This window comes from Octodon degus, unplaced genomic scaffold (genome assembly GCF_000260255.1).
Source record: "Octodon degus isolate 3935 unplaced genomic scaffold, OctDeg1.0 scaffold00045, whole genome shotgun sequence".
Taxonomy (NCBI): domain Eukaryota; kingdom Metazoa; phylum Chordata; class Mammalia; order Rodentia; family Octodontidae; genus Octodon; species Octodon degus.
The window spans coordinates 1,432,607-1,452,382 of NW_004524621.1; the positions used below are offsets into that span (position 1 = coordinate 1,432,607).

Sequence of the window (19,776 nt, forward strand, 5' to 3'; positions counted from 1 at the left end):
TCTCACTGAGCAGCTCGGATCAGACTCGTAGTGATCCTCCTGCTGTCAGCCTCTGCAGCGCTGGGATTACAGGCTTGCGCCACCACGCCAGGACTCAGTGGCCGGCTCAGCGCGCCGGGGGTGGGACTGGCACTTCATGTGGTGCCCAGGATCGAACCGCAGTCCCTGCTCTTGCTTAAGCAGGCACTTAGTCCGCTGAGCTACCTCGCTGGTCCCTGGTATTGAGTTTTTGATTATACTCTTTGATCGGGCTCCTTCAACCAAACCTAATCTTATAAAATTTCTAAACTACTTTATTAAGTCACCTTTGAGTGAAATTCCAGCTACAATTTCCTTATTCTTTTCTTTTTTATTCTTATTATTTTCTTTAGAAAACATGCTATGTTGTCACAGTAGATGAGGAATTCATTTTTTCATTAAGTTCCTACACACATAACATGTATTCTGTACAAGTCTTAAATCTGTAATGTATTGGTTACAATCAGTTAATGTTTCACACTTTAACTGAATAATAGCAAAGATTTGCGAGAGAAATGATATTTTACTTACAGTTTAAAATTGCAATGAGTTAGAAAAGTTTGTCTACTTGTTTCTATATAGCATTAATTTGTCATTTGTTGTTGTTGCTGTTAGCTATAGGTCAAAAGCAAAGAGCATAGATCTATTAATGAAAATTGAGCATTTGCCCTTCCATTTATGGCCTACACAGCTTCAGACTGATCCCATTAGGACTCTCAGATTAGCTCACAGAGGACCACATGACAGGTGGAGAGGGGGCGGGGTCACCAGGTTTACTGCGCTCCTGAGTCAAGGCTGGCTTTTCTGACAATGCACATTTCAAAGACAGCTGCTTGCCAGAGGGCTCAGAAATGTCTGAGGGGCAGGCAGAATACGCATGGTGTTTTGAGGCTCAATTTTAAAATGGTCCTCAAAATTCATGTTCATTTGCATATGCTCCAGGTGGCCCCTTTGCCCTCGGGTGACTGAAGCCCATGATTATGCTGGGCCACCACACCTATGATTCAGTTATAGTCTCTGGCAAAAGGAATCTTGCTGAATAACAAAAAAATATTCTGGAAGGGTCTGGTGTAAGTGGAACCTGGAAATGCGCTTTTCTCACAGGCTCCCTCATGGCCCCGAGACTGCTGAGCCAGGGGCCTTTGCAAATCCCACCATGCTGCATGTGGGGAAGTGCTGGTCACTTTCCTGTTTCTCCATCCAACCCTTTTCCATGGGATGGGAAAATACCTGACTTTTCAAACTCAGGTCAACGTAAAGAAAAGACACGGAACTTGTGATGCCATGTTTCTGATGATTCATCTTAAAAATTTTAGGGTAGAGTGCTTCCAGATAAGTCAAACCAAGATTTCAAAACTGGATGTTGTTCTTTTCCCACCGGTGAGGGGTAGCTTGAGGTCTGCAAGATGTCCAGTTTCCCTGCTGCTGTCACTTCCCAGCTAGTGAGTCTGGCCATTTAGGCTGGCCTGTCATCCAAAGGCATCCACTAGGGTCTGTGCTCCTGGGGCCAGGAACTCAGCCACTGCTAGTGTTGACAAATCATGTCGCCCTGAACCCCCACCCCCAGCCTGAAATGAGGCCATCAGACTGGGATCAGAAATAAAGTCTGGACTGAGACTTAGGGATTTCACCATGTGTAAACTGAAACACTACTGGAGACAAACCCCTTGCCAGTGGGAATGAGGCTTTGCCGGGAGCTTGATCTGAAATCAGTGCAGACAAAGAAATGAGAGAAGGGTTGCACAGTGATGAAGACGACCTGGAGAGGGGTCTCAAATCCTACTTGGTCAAGACAGGAGTGGGGCAGGATGTTATTTCAAGACAGTCAAAAAGTTATTTATTCAGGGGAATCCCAGTGATCACGTTATCTCAAAGTTACTCCTGGTTGCTCATGCTTATCCTGAGATTTGCTATTAACCTGGATTGTGAGTGGGGCATGGAATCAAATGGGAAACATCTGTTAGAACTAAATGTGAAAATCATGCCGTTTTGATTATTTTGCTCACGCTATAATCTTGAAAGAGAGAACTGAGTGATTATCCAAATATAGTTGCATTTAGTTTTTGCAGAGTGTAGGTGTGCCTCGGCTCTGTATTCCAAAAGAAAGCAATCTTTTCTGTTAGAACCCTTTGGGTCACCCATAGCTGTTAGCTCTCCTGCTTTTTATTTTTTTCCTAAGGAGATACAGGCACGTTGTGGGCCTTTCCCAAGCTGCTGCAGATGATTGATGGCTGGGCTCTTTTCAAGCCCAGTAATGAGGGGTGTCTGAAGCTTGGGTAACCATATCCTATCGACTTTAAGACCACTGCCAACATATTCACAGCAGAGAGATTTGGCAACTTTGTTTAATCATAGCAAAGGGATTACAAAGTGCAAAACAAGCCCACATTGCTATGAAAGTGGCTCGGGCTAAGAAGGCGTGGAGGCTCATTCCTTCTCACAGGTGATGGGTGTCACACACACTGCACCCCCTTCACCTTGGCCAAAGTGAGAGGCACTTGTAGCACATAGTAGAGAGAAGACATCCTGGAAATTGACTTTGGATCATAGCCACAGAAAGCTGGGGACCTCTGGCCCCAGAATGGGCAGTCTCAAGCCACAATGCCCAGATTTTTCTGGTGCAGGAAAAGTCATAGCAACCGTCTCACTGATGAGATGCTGAGAGAGACAGGCCAAGGGGTAAACGTAGAAGCTGCCCCTGCCGCTTTGCAGGGGGAATTTGTAGTTGTCTCTAATGATTTACTTACCAATAATAATAATAATAATAATAATAATAATTAAAAAATACAGCCTGTGGTAAGAGCAATGTTTCCCTCACCATTCTACAAGTGTTTTAGGATCCTTGCAGGAATTGGGATGATTTGTGACTAGTGCTGAACTGCATTTTTTTTTTCATTCAACCTCAGCATTAGAGGTGCTTTTCTCTTCTAGAAATAGAGAGGCTCCAAGGTGAAATTTGGGGTCCTTCTGTTGTACAAGGTGCAAGAAATAAGAGAGACCCTGTTCCCCTGTTCCCTTTGCACTCAGCCACATAACTTCCCACAGTGAAAGGATAACACAAAACCCATAATGTTCAGCACAAGTTTCTATTAGGCAACGTTTGTCACTAAAAAGTGCAAATGCAGACTCCTGCGTAAATCTGATTTGCCATGCTAGGCCAAGCTTATTTTATTACATACATTCTGCATTCTAAGAACTAATAATTTCATATTGTAAACATTAAGCATACAGAGTTAAAATTCAAGGCCACATCACATCTCTGATTGTCTCCTTTTCTGTCATGTGTCTTTGGCTGACCGAGATCAACTCGTAGTGTATAAATGCATAAGTTATATAATTATTATATAAAAAGGAAAAAAAAACCCATTGACTTGTATACTTCGTTCTGACAAACGCACAGCGTTCGCGACTCAAAAAGGCAACCTGGAGCCCACCTACTCCAAATGCACATGCGATCTCTGATTGTGGTGGCCACGGAGGCCATCTCTGACCTGACCCTGTGGGGACAGAGCCCCAGAATGCTGAGGTCCTGAATGTTTCTTTTAAATATCAGACAATTCCAGTTTAAATTTTCTCTTGATAAACATAAAAAGAGATGCACATTTTTGGTCCTGAATTCTACTTCCACCTCCCTCCGTGAGGCTGTGTCCTTCCTCCTCACGTTGGCTTTGGTATAACACTGACTGTATCAGACCACGAGTCCCCACGACTCACTCTCCATGGTCTCAAATTGTTCTAATCCCAGAGAAGGTTCTTCCCACTTTTGCCTCCTCCTCCTCCTCCTCCTCCTCCTCCTCCTGCTGCTGCTGCTGCTCCTCCTCCTCTCCTCCTCTTTGTCCTTCAGCTCTCATCTACCACCACGCGCTCACCCTCTGTTCACTTCCTCAGTCCAACATCTGGCTCATGGCTCTTGCAATACTGTAAAGGAGATGCAGACTGGTTGTCTTCACAGTTGGAGAGGGCTGCTTGCTCCCACCAGAGGGAATGAATCTGATTCCAACCAAAACAGCAAGCACTGCAGAGTCCCATCCCAGCTTCCATGAGGGCGCCAGTCTCTCTCTGGTCTTCTGATTTTGTTTTGGTTTTGATATGTTCCTATTTTTAAATACAGGTAGTTTTCCTTGCATGACACTCTAAATGATGTGCTAGACCAAGACTGATACCTTTACTGCTTCAGTTGAATCCCAGGCCTCCTGAGCAGACCCCCAACCTCTACTCTATGATCTCTACACTATTTAAGGCCACACTCTTTGGCACTTGTCCTTGCAACTTCATGCTTCTACGTACAATGTCCTTGGCAAGGTTAGCCCACAGGTGACATGCCCATGTTCAAAATGCTCTGAGCACCCTCTGTAGGTCTGTAGTAATATTTTAGTAACTCCCTCCCCACTGTGAGTCTTTAGGACTCTCTGGTTCCTTTCCCCCACCCAGCCAAGCCTCTTCTTTGCCTTGAGGCACTTCTGATCCCTGTTGTCCCACAGAGTTTGAAACATCCATGGGGGAGGCCCGGTGGCAGGAAAGGCCTCCATGGGGTGCCTAGTAGTAAGTGCCCAGGTGGGAAGGCATGTGGCTGGCTGGAAGCCGAGTGTTCGGGTAGATGCCTGCAGTTGGGGAATTCCAGTAGGGGTTGGGGGCAGCAAAGAAGCTGGAGGAGGTTACAGGGAGGGCTGGAGGGTGGGGAGCCACGAAGTTCATCTTCTGTGGGTGGGCATGGTAGGAGCCCATGTACGGGAGGTCCGAGGGATACTTGTAGAGGGATGACTCAGGGGGGTGGGGCTGCAGGGCCTGGGCGATCCCATGGAAGTCAAACTTGTAGGCATAGCGCTTCCCATGGACTTTGGTCATGATGTTCTTGTCATAGTAGTAGCGAAGGGCACGGCTGAGTTTGTCATAATTCATGTTGGGCTTGCTCTTGCGTTCTCCCCAGCGCCGGGCCACCTCGTCCGGATCAGTCATCTTGAACTCCCCGTTGGTACCCTCCCAGGTGATGCAGTTAGAGTTGGAGCTGTCAGACAGGAGCTCCAGGAGGAACTGCCACAGCTGGATCTGGCCACTACCTGGGGATGACAGAGGACACAAAGCACCAGTGAGAGCAGGCCACTGAGAGTGGGGCATCCTGGAGGGCGGCCTGGGTTCCCTGGATCAGCCTGTCCCCATCTTGGCCATGGCTGCTCTTGGGCTGCCAATGTCTGCAGACAACTAGACATGGCTGGACAGGAGCTGCCTCATCCACCCCAAGAACCCCAAAGTCAGACCAATACAGGGAAGCACAAGCTGACCTCGCTTGCAGGAAAGAGTCAGGGCCCCCCAGGACTGGGCTGAGCAAGTATCTCATTGATGGGTCTCCCTCACACCTTCTCATGACGTCCTGAATGAGTCACTTGTGCCAATACCCTTACTCCCAGCTCTGCAACTAGAAAACCTGGCCTAGGATAACCACTATCCTTGTCCATTCTTGGGGTGAGCTAACAAGCCCACGTCCTTTGTGGAATGCAGGGAATTCACACGGGGCAAAGGTCAGGGTGGCTCCAGCCATTTATGACTTCCTTCACAGAACAGCCAGTTCCACCTGGAGTTTTAGGAATGAAAGAGCTATTTTTTCCTATTTTGTGAGGCAGCAAATGCCCTTCTGTGGATGGCAATAATGACTTTGTACCGTTTGTGTTGGCTAGGTCATGTAAAATAATAAAAGTCAGGCTGAGGAAATGAGCATCTAAAAGTTTATGGAAAAAGATAGAGAATGGAAGTAAACATCATCATTTCTGACATAACATTGTGCTGGCTCTCACAAAGCAATTCTGTCCAGTTTTCCTAGAAGAGAATTAACCCGCTCAAAATGAGGAAGTTTAGAAAAAAGCTGGCTCTGTCCCAATGAGATTGCCCATTTCCGGTATGGAAGCAAACATATCCTCATGGAAATCCACATGCTGCCCTGTGTCACCTAGCCAGGGGTGCAAAGTCCCATTGAGGGCCTGTGGAGATGGCTTTAATGTCTCTTCAATCGGAAAGACCTGAACGCATCATTCCAGCCTCTAATGCTTGAGGCTGACTGAAGACCCCCAAGTGGCAAGAAGTGGGGAACACTGATCTTAAAATGGAGAGTCAGGACAAGCTCAACTGGTGTGTCACACAGATTTTACAAGCTCAGAGTTGTCGGGAGGTACATATTTCCACCCAAGCTCCACTACAGCGTTGCACTGGGATTACTACACAAATGCCACTTATGATATGATAAGCAATATCAGCAGATGGGACAATTAAAGTACCTTCAACCTGTCACTCACTGGGGAACTGATGAATGGTGAAAGTCAATAATAAATATATATTCCTATATCCCTGTATAAATTGTCCAACCCATAAGCCCTTGTTTCCACGCCAGCTACAGGAAAATGGGTGTGTATGAACTCACCCATACAACTGCATTGTGAGAAAGGTCACCTCCTTCACATATGTACTGCAAAGGCATCGTTTTCAGACTAGCAACACATTTGAAATGTATTAACAGCTTGTAGCTCAATGTGACGGAAGCCTCTGCTGCTTTCTCGAACTGCATATACAAACTGTTCTCCCTCAACTTTTGTTGCCTCCCACATTTCATTAATATGCATTATGTGCATGATATGAAAGAGCCATATGGTTTGAGTAAATACATTGTAACCAAAAGATGAAAATTTGGAAAAAAAAATTCCACGGATGACCTGTGAATAAGGAAGAACCATGAGTTTTGGATTTAACAGTATAACATATGCTTCCCTGTAAACATATACAGTTGTTTGAAAATAAATATTCAGTGTTGACTTCCTCCCATAGAGAGTAGATCCACAGATTTGGTATAAATACATACCCTTGCCTAAACAGCCAGAATAACCCTGGGGACCTGTGTAAGCCCTAGCCTCACTTCTGGGGAATGTGTCCTTTGTCTTTTGTCCTAATAAACATGTGTTGGAAGGAAGCAGTGGAGAGAAGCAGTCTCCTCTCTCTCTTCCTTTGCATGAGCTGGACAGGCGGAGATCTACATTCACAGTTGGGAACTCGGAGCTCAAAGGGAAGACCAGATGGTTTCCCACTAGGCTGTTGTACTTGGTAGCTCAGATGATGAGAGACTCAGGCCTGTGATACAGAACTCAGTTACCTGCACCAACTGAGGAATGGATAAAAAAGACGCATTTTTATACAATGGGGTGCTACTCAGCTATAAAAAAAAAAAGATAAAGCCAAGGCTTTTATAGGTAAATGGATACAACTAGAAAACATACTCCTAAGTGAAATAAATCAGAACCACATGTATAAACATTGTATTATCTCCTAGTGTAAGAACCTGATAGAGTAAATCCATTCTGAAATGTACAACAGAAAAGAAGAAACTGGTCAAAGGGAAGGAATAACTGGGATGAGGGGAAGAAGAAAAGGAAAACAAATGAAAGAAAAAAGGGGAAAAGGAATATATATATGTATATACACAGGATAGTTTGGATAATTGAACTGCTGATTTTTGCTGGCCTACTGAAAGAAGCAATTAATGCTTAAAATTTTGTTTCTCTCCTTTTGATTTTTTTATAATTGTTGACCAATTTTGCGTGCTTACAACTGTTAATCTGAAAAACTAATTTGAAGACAACAATATGTAATATAATAACCGCTGTTGAATGCCTATCCTTTTGCTTAGTGAAATTCTGTATCGTTTTTAACTGGCTTTTTAAAATTATTTTTTATTCACTTGTAAAAAAAAGAACTAAGCTACCTATGAGTAAAACTCATCAGCTTCCACACAGAATAAAACATAAAATCCAGGAATGCTTAAGGTAACATTACAAAATGTAGCATGCTATCAAACTCAGTAATTGTTACACTGCATTTTCATAACAAAGTTCACTGCATACCCTGTGGAGAGCTTGTTTTCTCGCCACACAAGAATGCTCCAGGGTGCTGGGGGGCTCTCTGGCTGCTGGCAAGTCATGGCCAACAGCGAATGAGAAACTCTTGGCCACAGAATTTCCAAGGCATTTGTTAAAATCCTTATTTTAGTGTCAGAATGTTCCCCTGTGACCTGCAATGTGGTACATTTTAGGGCACAAACAGGATTCTATAAAACAAGAATGTTCAGTGTTTGGAGAGGCCTAAAGGTGGCCAAACCAGTGAGGTGGAAGGAACTCTTCAAAGACAAGCATTGCCCCCCACCAGCACCACCACTCCTCCTGATGAGGCCTCTTTGTTTGGTAAAACCCTTCCTGCTGCTTTCCTCACTCTTTCTATGCTGTCCTTGGGACATTTGGAAGGAGAAGCTAGTTTTTACCTAGGCTGAGAAACTAAAAGGATGGGATTTGGGGTAAGGAAAAAGAGCCAGGATGGAAGGGAGCAGGCGGAGCTCAGGAGGACAGAGGCTATTCTTCCATTGTGGGCAAAAAGTACTCTTTGAGGACCACAGAGGGAAAGTCTACAGACTTGGGTATGTACCTGTCCTATGATAAGAGGTCTGCTTTGGGGAAAAGACCAGAAGTGACAGAGCTGGATAAAAAGGAATTTTCGTTTTCAGGTTTTCGAGAAAGCAGCCTATATGCCCATCAGCAGCTGAATGGATAAAGTATGGTGTTTACACTCAGCAAGGCCCTTCTCTGCCCTAAGGAAGGACGCACTGGCGTCATGAGCAGGAGGTTGGATGCTCCTTGAGACCTGAGTGAGACAACTCAGACACAGAAGGTTGCATATCACGTGCCTTCTCTAATAGGATAGATCTAAAATATTAATAATTTAAAGAATAAAATAAAAGATGATAGGAAGCAAAGAGGCAGATTGTGGAGATGGGAAGAAGAGAAGGGAAAGAGTTAAAATTGTAAAGATGTGCGAGGAACCTGCCTCAGTTACTTTTCCCATTGCTGAGATAAAATATCCAACACCCACAAGTTAAGGGAGAAAGGTTTATTTAGCTCAGTGTGTGGAGATTTCAGTCCATTAGTGGCTGGCTCCAAGGCATGGTGGCACATGGCAGAGGGGCATCACAGAGAAGAAACAGTTCACAGCAGCCAGAAGGTGGCAATCACCTTAATGGTGTCTTTCTGTCCCTTTTACTTTATTCGGACTACTCAGGCCAGGCAGCACTCACCTCACACCCTTAGTGCTAGTACCTGTGAGCCTAGCACTGCACCATGAGTCAAACCCAGTGTCACACACTCTGGATCCAGCCACCTCTAAGAAAGCCCCACCTCTGACTGCATGAGGCTTTGGGCAACATCTAGACATGACCATACAGTGCCAGTTTCCTGAGACTAGTGGAAGTATAGTATACTGCAGAGACAATAGGAAACGGAGCTAGATCTTGTGCAAAAGGGCAGAGGACCAAGAGATAGAGAGAGAGGGGAGGTTCCAAGAAGGAAGCAGTGCTCTGTGCATGCGCCGACCCCCACTGTGAGTGGACTCATCAGGCACCGCCAATAGGGACTAATGAAACTAAAGACTCTAAAAATGCTTTTCTGAAACTGAAAAAACAGAAAGGAAAAAGCAAGAAAACATGACAGCAGTGAGGTAGAGACTGAGTAGAAAGAGCAAAAGACAACAGTTCTCGAACCATGGAGGGAGGCAAGGCCAAGGCCACAACTAAGGCAGCCAGGGCCCAGCCAGCATCAAGGGGCACTAGTTTGGGGCCACTCTCTGCAGCAGTTGGTGTTGGTGGGTGCCCCAGGGAGGCCTTTGTCGGGAGGATGGTGCCGCTGCTTAGATACCCAGTGTGGCAGGGCCAGGCAGGCTCCACAGTGGATCTGGCACCACCATGTTGGATGAATCTTGGTTGTGCCACCAAGAGGACCTCAGGCAACTTCCTCAACCTCTGGGCCTCAGTGTCCCCAGCGGTAAAGGGAGAGTAACTGGGAAAGGAACTCCCTGCGGGGCCACTGTGACAGTGAGCTCCCTGTGAAATGGTCATGGTTTGTGTACACTGGGTACCAGCATTCATGGAAAGGTCTCCTGAGAGATGAGAAATGCCAAAAGGAACCAAAGGCCACCAGGCTGGCCACACAGAAGGTTGGGGTGGTACTAAGGGCTGGCTGAAATAGTTTGGTAGCTTAGTATAGGCAAACACTCTCTTAAACACTGTAAGAATTATCTTATTCTTATAAGAATCATGTGAGTAAGGCACTGGATAGATGGGAAATAGGAGCCCACAGAGGTGGACGGGGTATTGTTGCTTGAGGTCAGCAGATGTAGGAAATCAGACTCCAGGCCACCATACATAAGCCTGCACCAACAACTGCACACTGTGTTCTCAGGGGGTCCTCTGCCTGGGCCTCAATTTTGGTGGGCTCCCCTGGAATATTCCATGCTTCCATCTCCTGGTGAATGGCAAAACATCCCGAAACGTAGCGCTGTGTGAAGCAGAGTATGTTTTCAGGCACCCTGACCCACATGAATATCCACCCAGCATTAAGGAAGCTGTGGGTCAGAGTCCAGAAAGCTCTCTGGTGGAAAAATGATTTCCATTCTTCACAGGAGCTGTCAAATTCCGAGCCATTCTGTTGGGACATAAAGGAGCTGAGTTGCCTGTGACGGAGGACATGAGGGCTCAGGACACACTTTTCTCAGAAGTGATGCCCAAAGCACACAATGCCTTTTGTATTTGAGATGTTGGGAAGCTAACTGGCACATGCAGGATGCTGCATGACATCTTTGCATTGAGGATGATTCCCCTCGGACCAAGCGTATGAGCGCAATGCCAGTTCTGTCTTGTATGGCATAGCTGGACTGCTTGTGCTTCTTTACTGACTTCAGATTCCTCCTACTGCTCAGGGGAAGGAAAGTCCTTGCCTTCTACCCTCGAGGTCCCTGGTCTCCATGACCTCCATGATGGTTGTGTCAGCTTGAGTAAGAGAAACCCAGCTGACATGGTTTAGGATTCCACACCCAAGGGTGTAGAAGGTCCTAAGGCAGCTGGCTGCTGGATGGCACAAAGCAGAAGTGAAGGAGGACAGATCTGCTTCTGCTCCAGGAGGGTGTCATCTCCTGGCTTCCACTAGGGATCCATCAGCCTCCTGACACAAGACTCTTAGGGGGCTGCAGGAAGCTCCAGACCCTGGACTGAATTCCTCAGTCTCTGGTGTGCAGAAACCCTCTGCAGACCTCCTCATCTGACTCTGTGGCTGACCATCAGAAGCTGGTCTTATAAATTCTTACACACTTGTGTAGCTTGTGTTACACCTGTTTCTCTAGCAAACACTGACTGATACAACCCCCTTCCTCCCTTTGTGTTTGGTTAAAGGCTGCGTGGGCTGAGAAAACCCAGTCTTGATTGGTGTGATTCAGGGAAAGCTGCTATTTTTCTTTGGGCCTCTCTGATTATTCTTCTGCAAAATGCATTTAACATTTAGGCTTGATAGTAGCTCCCAAAGGGGTCCATGGGCATCAACACATCAATGGGGACAGCACAGGGAGCTGCTCAGGTGGTATTTCACATCATTGTATTAACATTCCCAGAGTACTATGACTTCCATGCTTTCCTCCCTTCTAATCTGTCCTGAGCGCTGCTGCCAGATCAGTCTTCCTGAAGCATGATGGATTATAATCATCCTGAAACTGCAGTCATTATTTTTATTCAAATGTTTCTGAGGCAGCTGCCAATGGAAGACTGAACAGAAGTATAAGAGGGTCCCACACAGGAAATGTGACTCCCAGTGGACACTCACATGAGGACCCTGTGACCCTGTGCATCGAGCAGTGTCATCAGCACCCATGTTCTTCCCTCCCCTAGGTGACAGCTCTTGAGCCAAAGATCTGTGCTGTATTAGTCTTGTCATTTAATTGCTCAACAGAAAAGTGTTGAGCACCTCATTTAGGCTGGGACTAAAGCAACAAAGTGTCCTTTAGTTATCTGACTGCTTAGAAAATAGCTATTGAATTAATTAACATTTACCAAAATTTCAGTTGCTCAGTAATATTTTGTGTTCTCAAGGTCTGCACTCTCACATAAGGATGGCTGCTGAGAGAGGCTGACTTTTCTGTTGTTGTTTCCCAGCCCTGACTGGGTCTGGGTGTTTAGGAGACAAAGATTTCAACTTGCACTCGCTGTGCACCCTGGCATGGGAATCTGTGGCAAGGAACACGCAGCATATGCTGAGATTTTCTGAAACTGCTGCCAGCACAGCTGGTTATGATCTGAATACAAACAAACAGAGCAATTTAGCTGGCACTGCAAAGTGAGGACAGGTGACAGTCCTCGGCAAGGAACTGGCAACACATGAGCCAATTAAGAACCTGTACCTTCTTCTCACAGCTAAACTCAGAAACAGACCATGGGAGATGACCCTATCTGGAAGTCTTGTGGTTGGAATTAAGATTCTCTCCCTAAGACCTATTATTTTATCTGCTGGGTAATGGGTTGAATTGTGTCCCTTCAAAATTCTTCTCTTCAAGTTCAAATCCCAGAACCTCAGGACGTGGCCTTTTATGAAGACCAGGTCTTCAAGTAGGTAATCAAGTCAAAGTAAGGTCATTGGAGTGGGCCGTGTTCCTACATGACTGGTGTCCTTTTAAAAAGGGGAAGGTAGCTGACTCCAAACACATCTAGCTCCCTTATCTTTGACAAAAGGGCCAAACACATTCACTGGAGAAAAACAGCATCTTTAACAAATGGTGCTAGAAAAACTGGTTTTCTACATGCCAAGGACTCACACTAGGCCTGTGTCCATCACCATGCACCAAACTAAAATTGAAATGGATCAAAGATAAAAATATTAAAACAGAAACACTAAATCTTCTGGAAGAGAGAATAGGCAGAGCTCTTGGAGACATTGGTAAAGGCAAATATTTCAAGAATAAAACCTCAATCACATGGGAAATACTACAAAGAAGTGTTTGTAGTGTTGATCTCACTTGATGAGATCAACAAGTGGATCTCATCTTATAAAAAAAGCTTTGCACAGCAAAACAAATCACCAACAGAGTGAAGAGACAAACTAGAGTGGGAAAAAATTTTTGCCAGTTGTTCCTCAGGCAGAGGACTAATATTTGGAACATACAAAGAACTGAAAGAAATCAGATTCCCAAAATTTAGAGACCCAATCCAAAAATGAGCATCTGAAATAAATACACGCTCCTCAGTGAAAACATAAAGAGCAAATATATATATGAAAAAAAGGTTCAACATCATTGGTCATTCAAGAGATATAAATTAAAACAACACAGATTCCATCTCACTCCAGAAAGAATGGCTACCATTACAAAAATCAGCCCATAAGAAATGCTGCCATAATTGTGGGGAAAAATGAACCCCTCTCCACTGCTGGTGGGAGTGCAGACTGGTACAACCACTGTGGAAATCATTGTGGGAATTCCTCAAAAAACTAGGACTAGACACTCCATTTGACCTAGCTATTCTCTTTGGCACCTTCCCAAAAAAATTAAAAGCATTATACCACAGTGATATATGTAAACTCATGTTTATAGAGGCCCAGTTCATAATAGCTAAATCTTGGAAACAGCACAAATGCCATCAACTGAGGAAAGGATTAAAACAATATTTTTTTTTACAATAGAGAACTACTCAGCCATAAAGAAGGATAAATTTAAGACACTTAAAGGTAAACAAATTTAAGTTAGCATCATACTCTTAAGTGAAACAAATTGGACACATATGTTCAAACATCCCATTGTCTCTCTGGTGTGAGAAATCAAAAGTGTAAATAAGAATCAAAATGTGGAACAGATACTGCGAAATAGGAAGAAGATGTTCAAAAGGAACTAGGGATGAGGGGAAGAAAGCAGGGAGGGAAAAGAAACTAAATGAGAAAAGAAGGATAAAATGGAAGCAAAGCTTTTGTAAATAAAGAGACAGGAGAGGTTGAAAGGAAAGAGGGGAATGGGAAAAAGAAAAATCAAGACCCATCACATACAGGTACAAATCCCCTGATATGAGTGTGATCATTTTGTCTACCTAAATGGCACCAATAACTTTAATTTTAAGAAAAGGGAGAAGTTTGGACATGAAGATGACCATGCAGAGAAGACAGCCAAGAGGTGACGGCAGGCATCCACCAGCCAAGGGAGGTGTCCAGGACAGAGCCTGCCTCACGGCCCCGAAAGGGCTGTGCCTGACACCTGACGCAGAAGTGCAGCTTCCAGAACTGGGAGACAATCAGGTTGTGCTCCTGAAGCCATCGTGACTGCTGCTCTCTGTCGCAGCGCACAGTGGAAGGCTGTCACAGCTCGGTTGGGTGCCGGTGCTTTTGGCTGAAGCTAATGTCTTAATGTACATCCTGATTATTTTTTTCTTTCCCACTAAGGAGAATAATTTAGGGGAACTTAAAACTAAAATTGGTTCAGTTAAAGGAAATTTCTCACCAATACACACACATCTTCCTTTCAAAGTTCCCACTGCCCAAAAGAAAACCAGGTAAGGAAAGAATCACCAGTTGGCTCTCACCTGGATTGGCAAGGCGACTGCTTGTCGGTCCAAGGATCTGATAAGGGTCTGCAACAGAAAGGTAAGAAGTCAAATCCCGAAGTGGGGACTCAATGTGGTATGACTTCCAGCCCAAAAATGTCCCCCACCCAAGACCAACTGCCTCCACCTCACACATGAAACAGGATGTCACACAGGCCTCAGACACACTCCTTGCTAGAGCCTTTAGCTGACAGGGGAGCTTGGATTCCCCAGCTTCTCAATGCGCTGCCTGGAACTCAGTTTGACTCAGATAAAAAAGGGGGAAATGTGAACTGAGTCCCCACTTGGCCCCAGGGATCCGATGAAGCGCGGGCTCTGGTGCAGGTGCCGGGAGGTCAGGGAGAAGCGGCCTGCACGCAAGGCAGCGCTTCCTCTGCATCCGCCACACAGGGCTCGCAAAGCTCCAGCCAAAGTCCCGTGGCTGTGACCCAGCAGACTGGTGCTTTGGTGGCATTTTGTGTGCATGGCACTTGTAAGAAGGAACACGGCACTAGGTCCATTTAAAAGCCACACCCTGTGGCAATACCCTGCCACGCTGGCAGCTTCTCCACCATTGCCCGACGATCCTCAAAACGTACCTAGCTGGGGGCGCTGATCTTCAGTTTTGGGCACTGCGGAAGGAGATGGCTGGGCAGCTGAAAACCCAAAAGTAAAAGGACCATTAGCTACAGCTTGGACGCGTTCTCAGCCCTTGGAGCTGCTGCTGATACCGTCATCCACCAACAGCTCTCTTCACAGTCCTGAAAGGCTTAAAGCAAGAAGCATCTCGGGGTGGGAGAAATTCTCCCACCAGTGAAATCAAATGCAAACCTTGTAACACCAAAGGACACTTCATTATTTTAAAAATATACACCATATTCGTTCTAAAAGTAGAAAGATACTTTGAGTTGGCTCACAAAACAGCCTAAAGTCAGCCATAGTTTAACATAAACAGATAGAAGGAAACCTGTCAGGTCAAACAAAGCCAACGCTAGTTTTATGTGCTACCCATGGAGGAAAACACTGGCCGTTCAGGCTGTATATGAACATCCCACGAACATGTGTTTTCCACGCTAAGGTCCACAGGAGGCATGAGGCATGGGCCTGTGATTTAAGCACTCTGGGAGGCTGAAGCGGGAGGATCACAAGGTTGAGAACAGCTTGGGCAACTTAAGTGAGACCCTGTTCCGAAATGTAAAATTAATAAAAGGGCTGCGAAGGCTGAGGAGATAGTTCAGCGGTCTAAGTGCCTGCCTGGCAAATGCAAGGACCTGGGTTCAATCCCTGGTGCCACATGCCATGCGAGCCGAAGAACACCAGGCATGCTGTGTAGAGAGACCCTGCACCAAAATGAATAAATAAATAAATAAATAAATAAATAGATTTTAAAAAAATAATTTGAAAAGGGCTAGGAATATATAGCTCAGTGCAAAGGCCCTGCTTTTAAGCCTTAATACCCTGAAAAAGAAAATAAAAGGAAAGAAAGAAGGAACAAAGGAAGGAGGGAAGGAAGAAGGAAAGAAGAGAGGGAGGGAGGGAGGCAGAAGACGCCACCTCATTCATTTCTTCCAGTTATGAAGTGGGAGATTACCCAACAGAGAAAGAATCACTGCATTTAGAGGTCAGTTGTCTTTGTCACCAAGGGAACAAACCCTGCGACACAGACCAACTCCAGAGACTTACTCCCTCCACCCAGCACTGCCCCACACCTTGTGCTGGGCACATCAAGTACCTTTGGACTGAGGGGCGGGGTGGCTGTGACTGGTCCAGGCTGACCTCCGGGGAGGCTCGTAAGGTAAATCTGTAAAGACACATACATCGACTCAGAACTCTGCAATGGCATTTGTGTAGCAGCTGCCTTGGTTTTTATTTGGTGTTTATTAGAATAAATACCATGTAATAAAATCCAGTAATCCCAAGAAATAGTCAACCTAGATTCCATTAGGTTTGGGTTTTATTTACAAGTTACGATTTTATGTATTTTGTTGATTTAAAAATCCTCTTCCTAGTTTATCTGAAAACTTCCCCTGGCAGATTCTTCCAGAGCTTGCTACTCTTTTAGAGCATCTTCCTAAGGTCAGAGGTTAAGATTGCATTCAGAGCTTTTGACAATCTCATTCCATGTTTCCACCAAGGACTGGTCTGACTCTACCCATTTTCATCTTCACAGCCCATCCAGAGCAGCTCACAAGTGGGGGACCCAGTGCTTTCTGTTTGAGGTCTGTCCCCAAACCCAACCAATGGTGTTCATGCTCCTTTTCTTTCTCCCTTTCTTGGGCATGGTTTACTTCCTTCTTAGCCTTGTGTTTGTGAGTTGCCACTCTTCATTCTCCCCTCATTTTTTTTATACTGCCCACCTTAATTCGTCTTTTTTCCTTTTCAAAAAGATAGACTTAGAATTTCTCTAAAATGAATTGCATGAAACAAATGACAAGACTGAGATCTTATCACCCACCCCATACACTAATAACCTTTAGAGCTTGGGCCTATGCTGTGATTTATAATGTAACATCACATATCCTATAAACCTTCCCTGCACTTTGCATATGCAAATCTAATAATTATACTTCCACATCTCATTCTGAGTTCTGCTGATAGTGATCAAGCCTCTAACTTATTTCAAGTTCCTGTACAAAGTATATTCCAGAAGCATTATTATATTATCACTATGTACATGTGCAGCTACTTCTACCTGCTGTCTTATCATAGAGCCATTTCTTTTCTTTAAAATCTATCTGATTTTCAAAGCTACCTCCTTGGATGGAGGGTCCCAGCTCAGTGTCAAGTGCTATCATAGGCTGACTGGAAGCTGATTTTCCCCAGGGGCTCTGCTGCCTGAACACCAGAAAGTAACTGCAAATCTCATGTAGAGGGCCAGGTAATGGGAGGATTTAAGGCTCTCTTTAAATACATCATTTACCCTCATTTTGGAGTGGCAGCTCATCTGGCCCAGTCTTCACTGAGCCTGGCTATCTTGCAGAATACACTTCTCCTTCTGTTTCCATACCCTGAGAGGCCAGGAGTGCTATGTGAAACTCCACACAGAACGGTCTTAATGCATTTGGTGCGTTTGGCTCAGCTGTCTTGCAACTAGTGTGGTCTGTGAAACCTGACCCTTGAGTTTTGAAGGATTAGATAATTTTGCTCTTTAAGCTCTGCCATTGCTCACCCTCCCTCTAAGCTGGCAGTTTTGCATTCTGGAGGCGTCAAGTCTCCCACCCAGCTCCTCACAGCTTCACTTTTCTGGAGCTTGGACCCCACGTGGGAATAAGCACAGCCGCTATCAATTTACAACTAAAACTCAATTTCATTCCCTGAGAGCATTTTGCACAAGGATTCTCAGCCAGTTACACTTTTATAAAAAAAAGAAAAAAAGAGTGGTTAACTACAGCTTCAATAAGAGAATTGTCTCAGAAAGAAGAACCTATTAGGAAGGCAACCCTAACACACCGTCAACTATTCAGAAGCAAAGGGGACCCCGGTTACAAAAGGGAAGGGCAAGATACTATAGAGACAGGTCAAAGTGGGGTCTATAGGCCAGATCTGGGTGTTTTCTTATCTTGTGTCTGCAGAGTCAGGATCTTGTCACAGATGCCAGCTGACCCGGGTGTATGCAAAGTGGGAGGGCTCCCGTGTTTTTTAAAAATCCCAGGGTGATTACTTTCACCTGAGGTGTAAAACTAGGCGGGGAAGCTGTGCGCAGGTGCTGGCGGGTGGTTCAGAAGGGACTTGGGAAAGCAGAAAAAGCACTGCTCGTGAGACGTCACTGGAAAAAAATAAAACACCGACTATGACTGCAAAAATATTTTGAACCTCTTTATTCATAAAATTCTTTGCAGGATGAATAATCTCATGTACCACCTCCCTTAAAAATCAGTCAGCAACTCAACCGCCTCATGTCAAGTCTAATTTTCAGGCAAGCATTTGATATGTTTGTATGAACAATGATGAACATGTGCCCTGGAAGATAAGCAGGCTTTTGTTTGCTTTTGTGACTTTCTGGGCCAGTGCTTCCTTATCAGCTACTGATCACATGCTCTGGGCACAAGTCCCCTGCTGTGGGGTGTGACATGCAAGGAAATGCAAAGCACAGCCTGGCTGAGCGAAGGACAGGGTGGCCAACCTACGCGCCACACCACCCCAAAGCAGGGCCAGTGCTAAGCATTTCTAACTACTCTTGCCTGTTCAAAAAATTACTAATCCATGCAGTCTTGCTATTTGTCCTTTACTGATAGCAGAACATAGGACTTCTAATAAAATAGATTGCAAGCCAGCAATAGCAGCCTACGCCTGTAACCCCAGCATGCTGGGAGGCTGAAGCAGGAGAATCACAAACGTAAGAACAGCCCTGGAAAATTATGGAGAACCTGTCTCAAAAAAAAAGAAAAGAAAAAGAGAAAGAAAGAAAGAAAGAAAGAAAGAAAGAAAGAAAAGAAAAAAAAGAAAAGAAAAGAAAGAAATTAAAAAGGGTTGGGGAAGTTGCTCAGTGTAAAAGGCCTGGGTTCAATCCCCAGTACCACAAAAAACAACTAAGTATACAAATGATCTTTGGTAATGGTTTTAACAGCCTCTCCATTCCTCTTCGATTTTATCCTGCTGGTAATTAACTCATACACTTTGGCAGAAGGCCCTGGATATGGGAAGGCTGCTCTCTGGCATGCCTCCTGCTATTTTATTAGAAATTCTGTGCCTAAAAACTGAACCTTATACAAGTGCTTTCAGAGGCAGCTTGGGGCAACTACAGAAGCATCTTGTACGCCACGAACCAGACAAATAAAAGCATGGAGAGTGTGACTGGTGTTAGTCCTCTCCATCAATGCCTTACTGAGTTCCTGGGTGCTGGACCAGCATCTCACTCCGGGTGAGCCTCCTCCCCACCTTATCTTTCCCGAGGCATCCATGGATCAGCACAGCATCCCACCTGCGCTTGCCATGAGGGTTGAGGTCCACTAAGTTTGCATTTTCCTTTCAACTACTTCATGGCAGAGGGGCCCGGCAGCACTTTCCCCCCGCACACATCCACTTTCCTTCCTCAACTGCTGAACCTGGGTGGCCACAGAGCTCATCCTTATCCTTCAGGGCCCATGTCACACTGTCACAGCAACCCTGGAAGTTCTTGGTGATGCTGCGTGAAAAGGGAGCAGGTTTGTCTTCACTCTGTGCAGTGGGGAAGGCCAAATAGGAAGACCAAGAACTGTGGCTCAGACCCAATCTATAAATGCCTGAGAAATAGAAGGAATGCACAGAGTCAACCCAGGCATGATTGAGCTGCTCTCCTTTGTCTTCCTCTAGATCTTTCTAGAGTCTTCCCAAATCCCACATCAATGACACGGAGATCCAGGAACCATCTGCAC

The 19,776-nt window shown here is 45.2% G+C and overlaps 1 protein-coding gene across 3 annotated transcripts in view; it reads right to left on the bottom strand.

Annotated features, from left to right (window-relative positions):
- Nucleotides 1-1,760: 1,760 nt before the first annotated feature.
- Nucleotides 1,761-19,776, bottom strand: part of Erg (ERG, ETS transcription factor) — a 104,319-nt gene continuing 86,303 nt past the window's right edge. For 2 of the 3 annotated variants that reach the window (XM_023715892.1, XM_023715891.1), the window contains 4 exons: nt 16,155-16,223; nt 15,022-15,078; nt 14,423-14,470; nt 1,761-5,075 (listed from right to left, as the gene is read on the bottom strand). In XM_023715892.1, coding sequence (XP_023571660.1) covers nt 4,555-5,075; nt 14,423-14,470; nt 15,022-15,078; nt 16,155-16,223 — 695 coding nt within the window. In that variant the 3' untranslated portion in view covers nt 1,761-4,554. The remainder of the gene's footprint in view (nt 5,076-14,422; nt 14,471-15,021; nt 15,079-16,154; nt 16,224-19,776) is intronic. The other variant, XM_004631764.1, reaches the window with a different exon arrangement.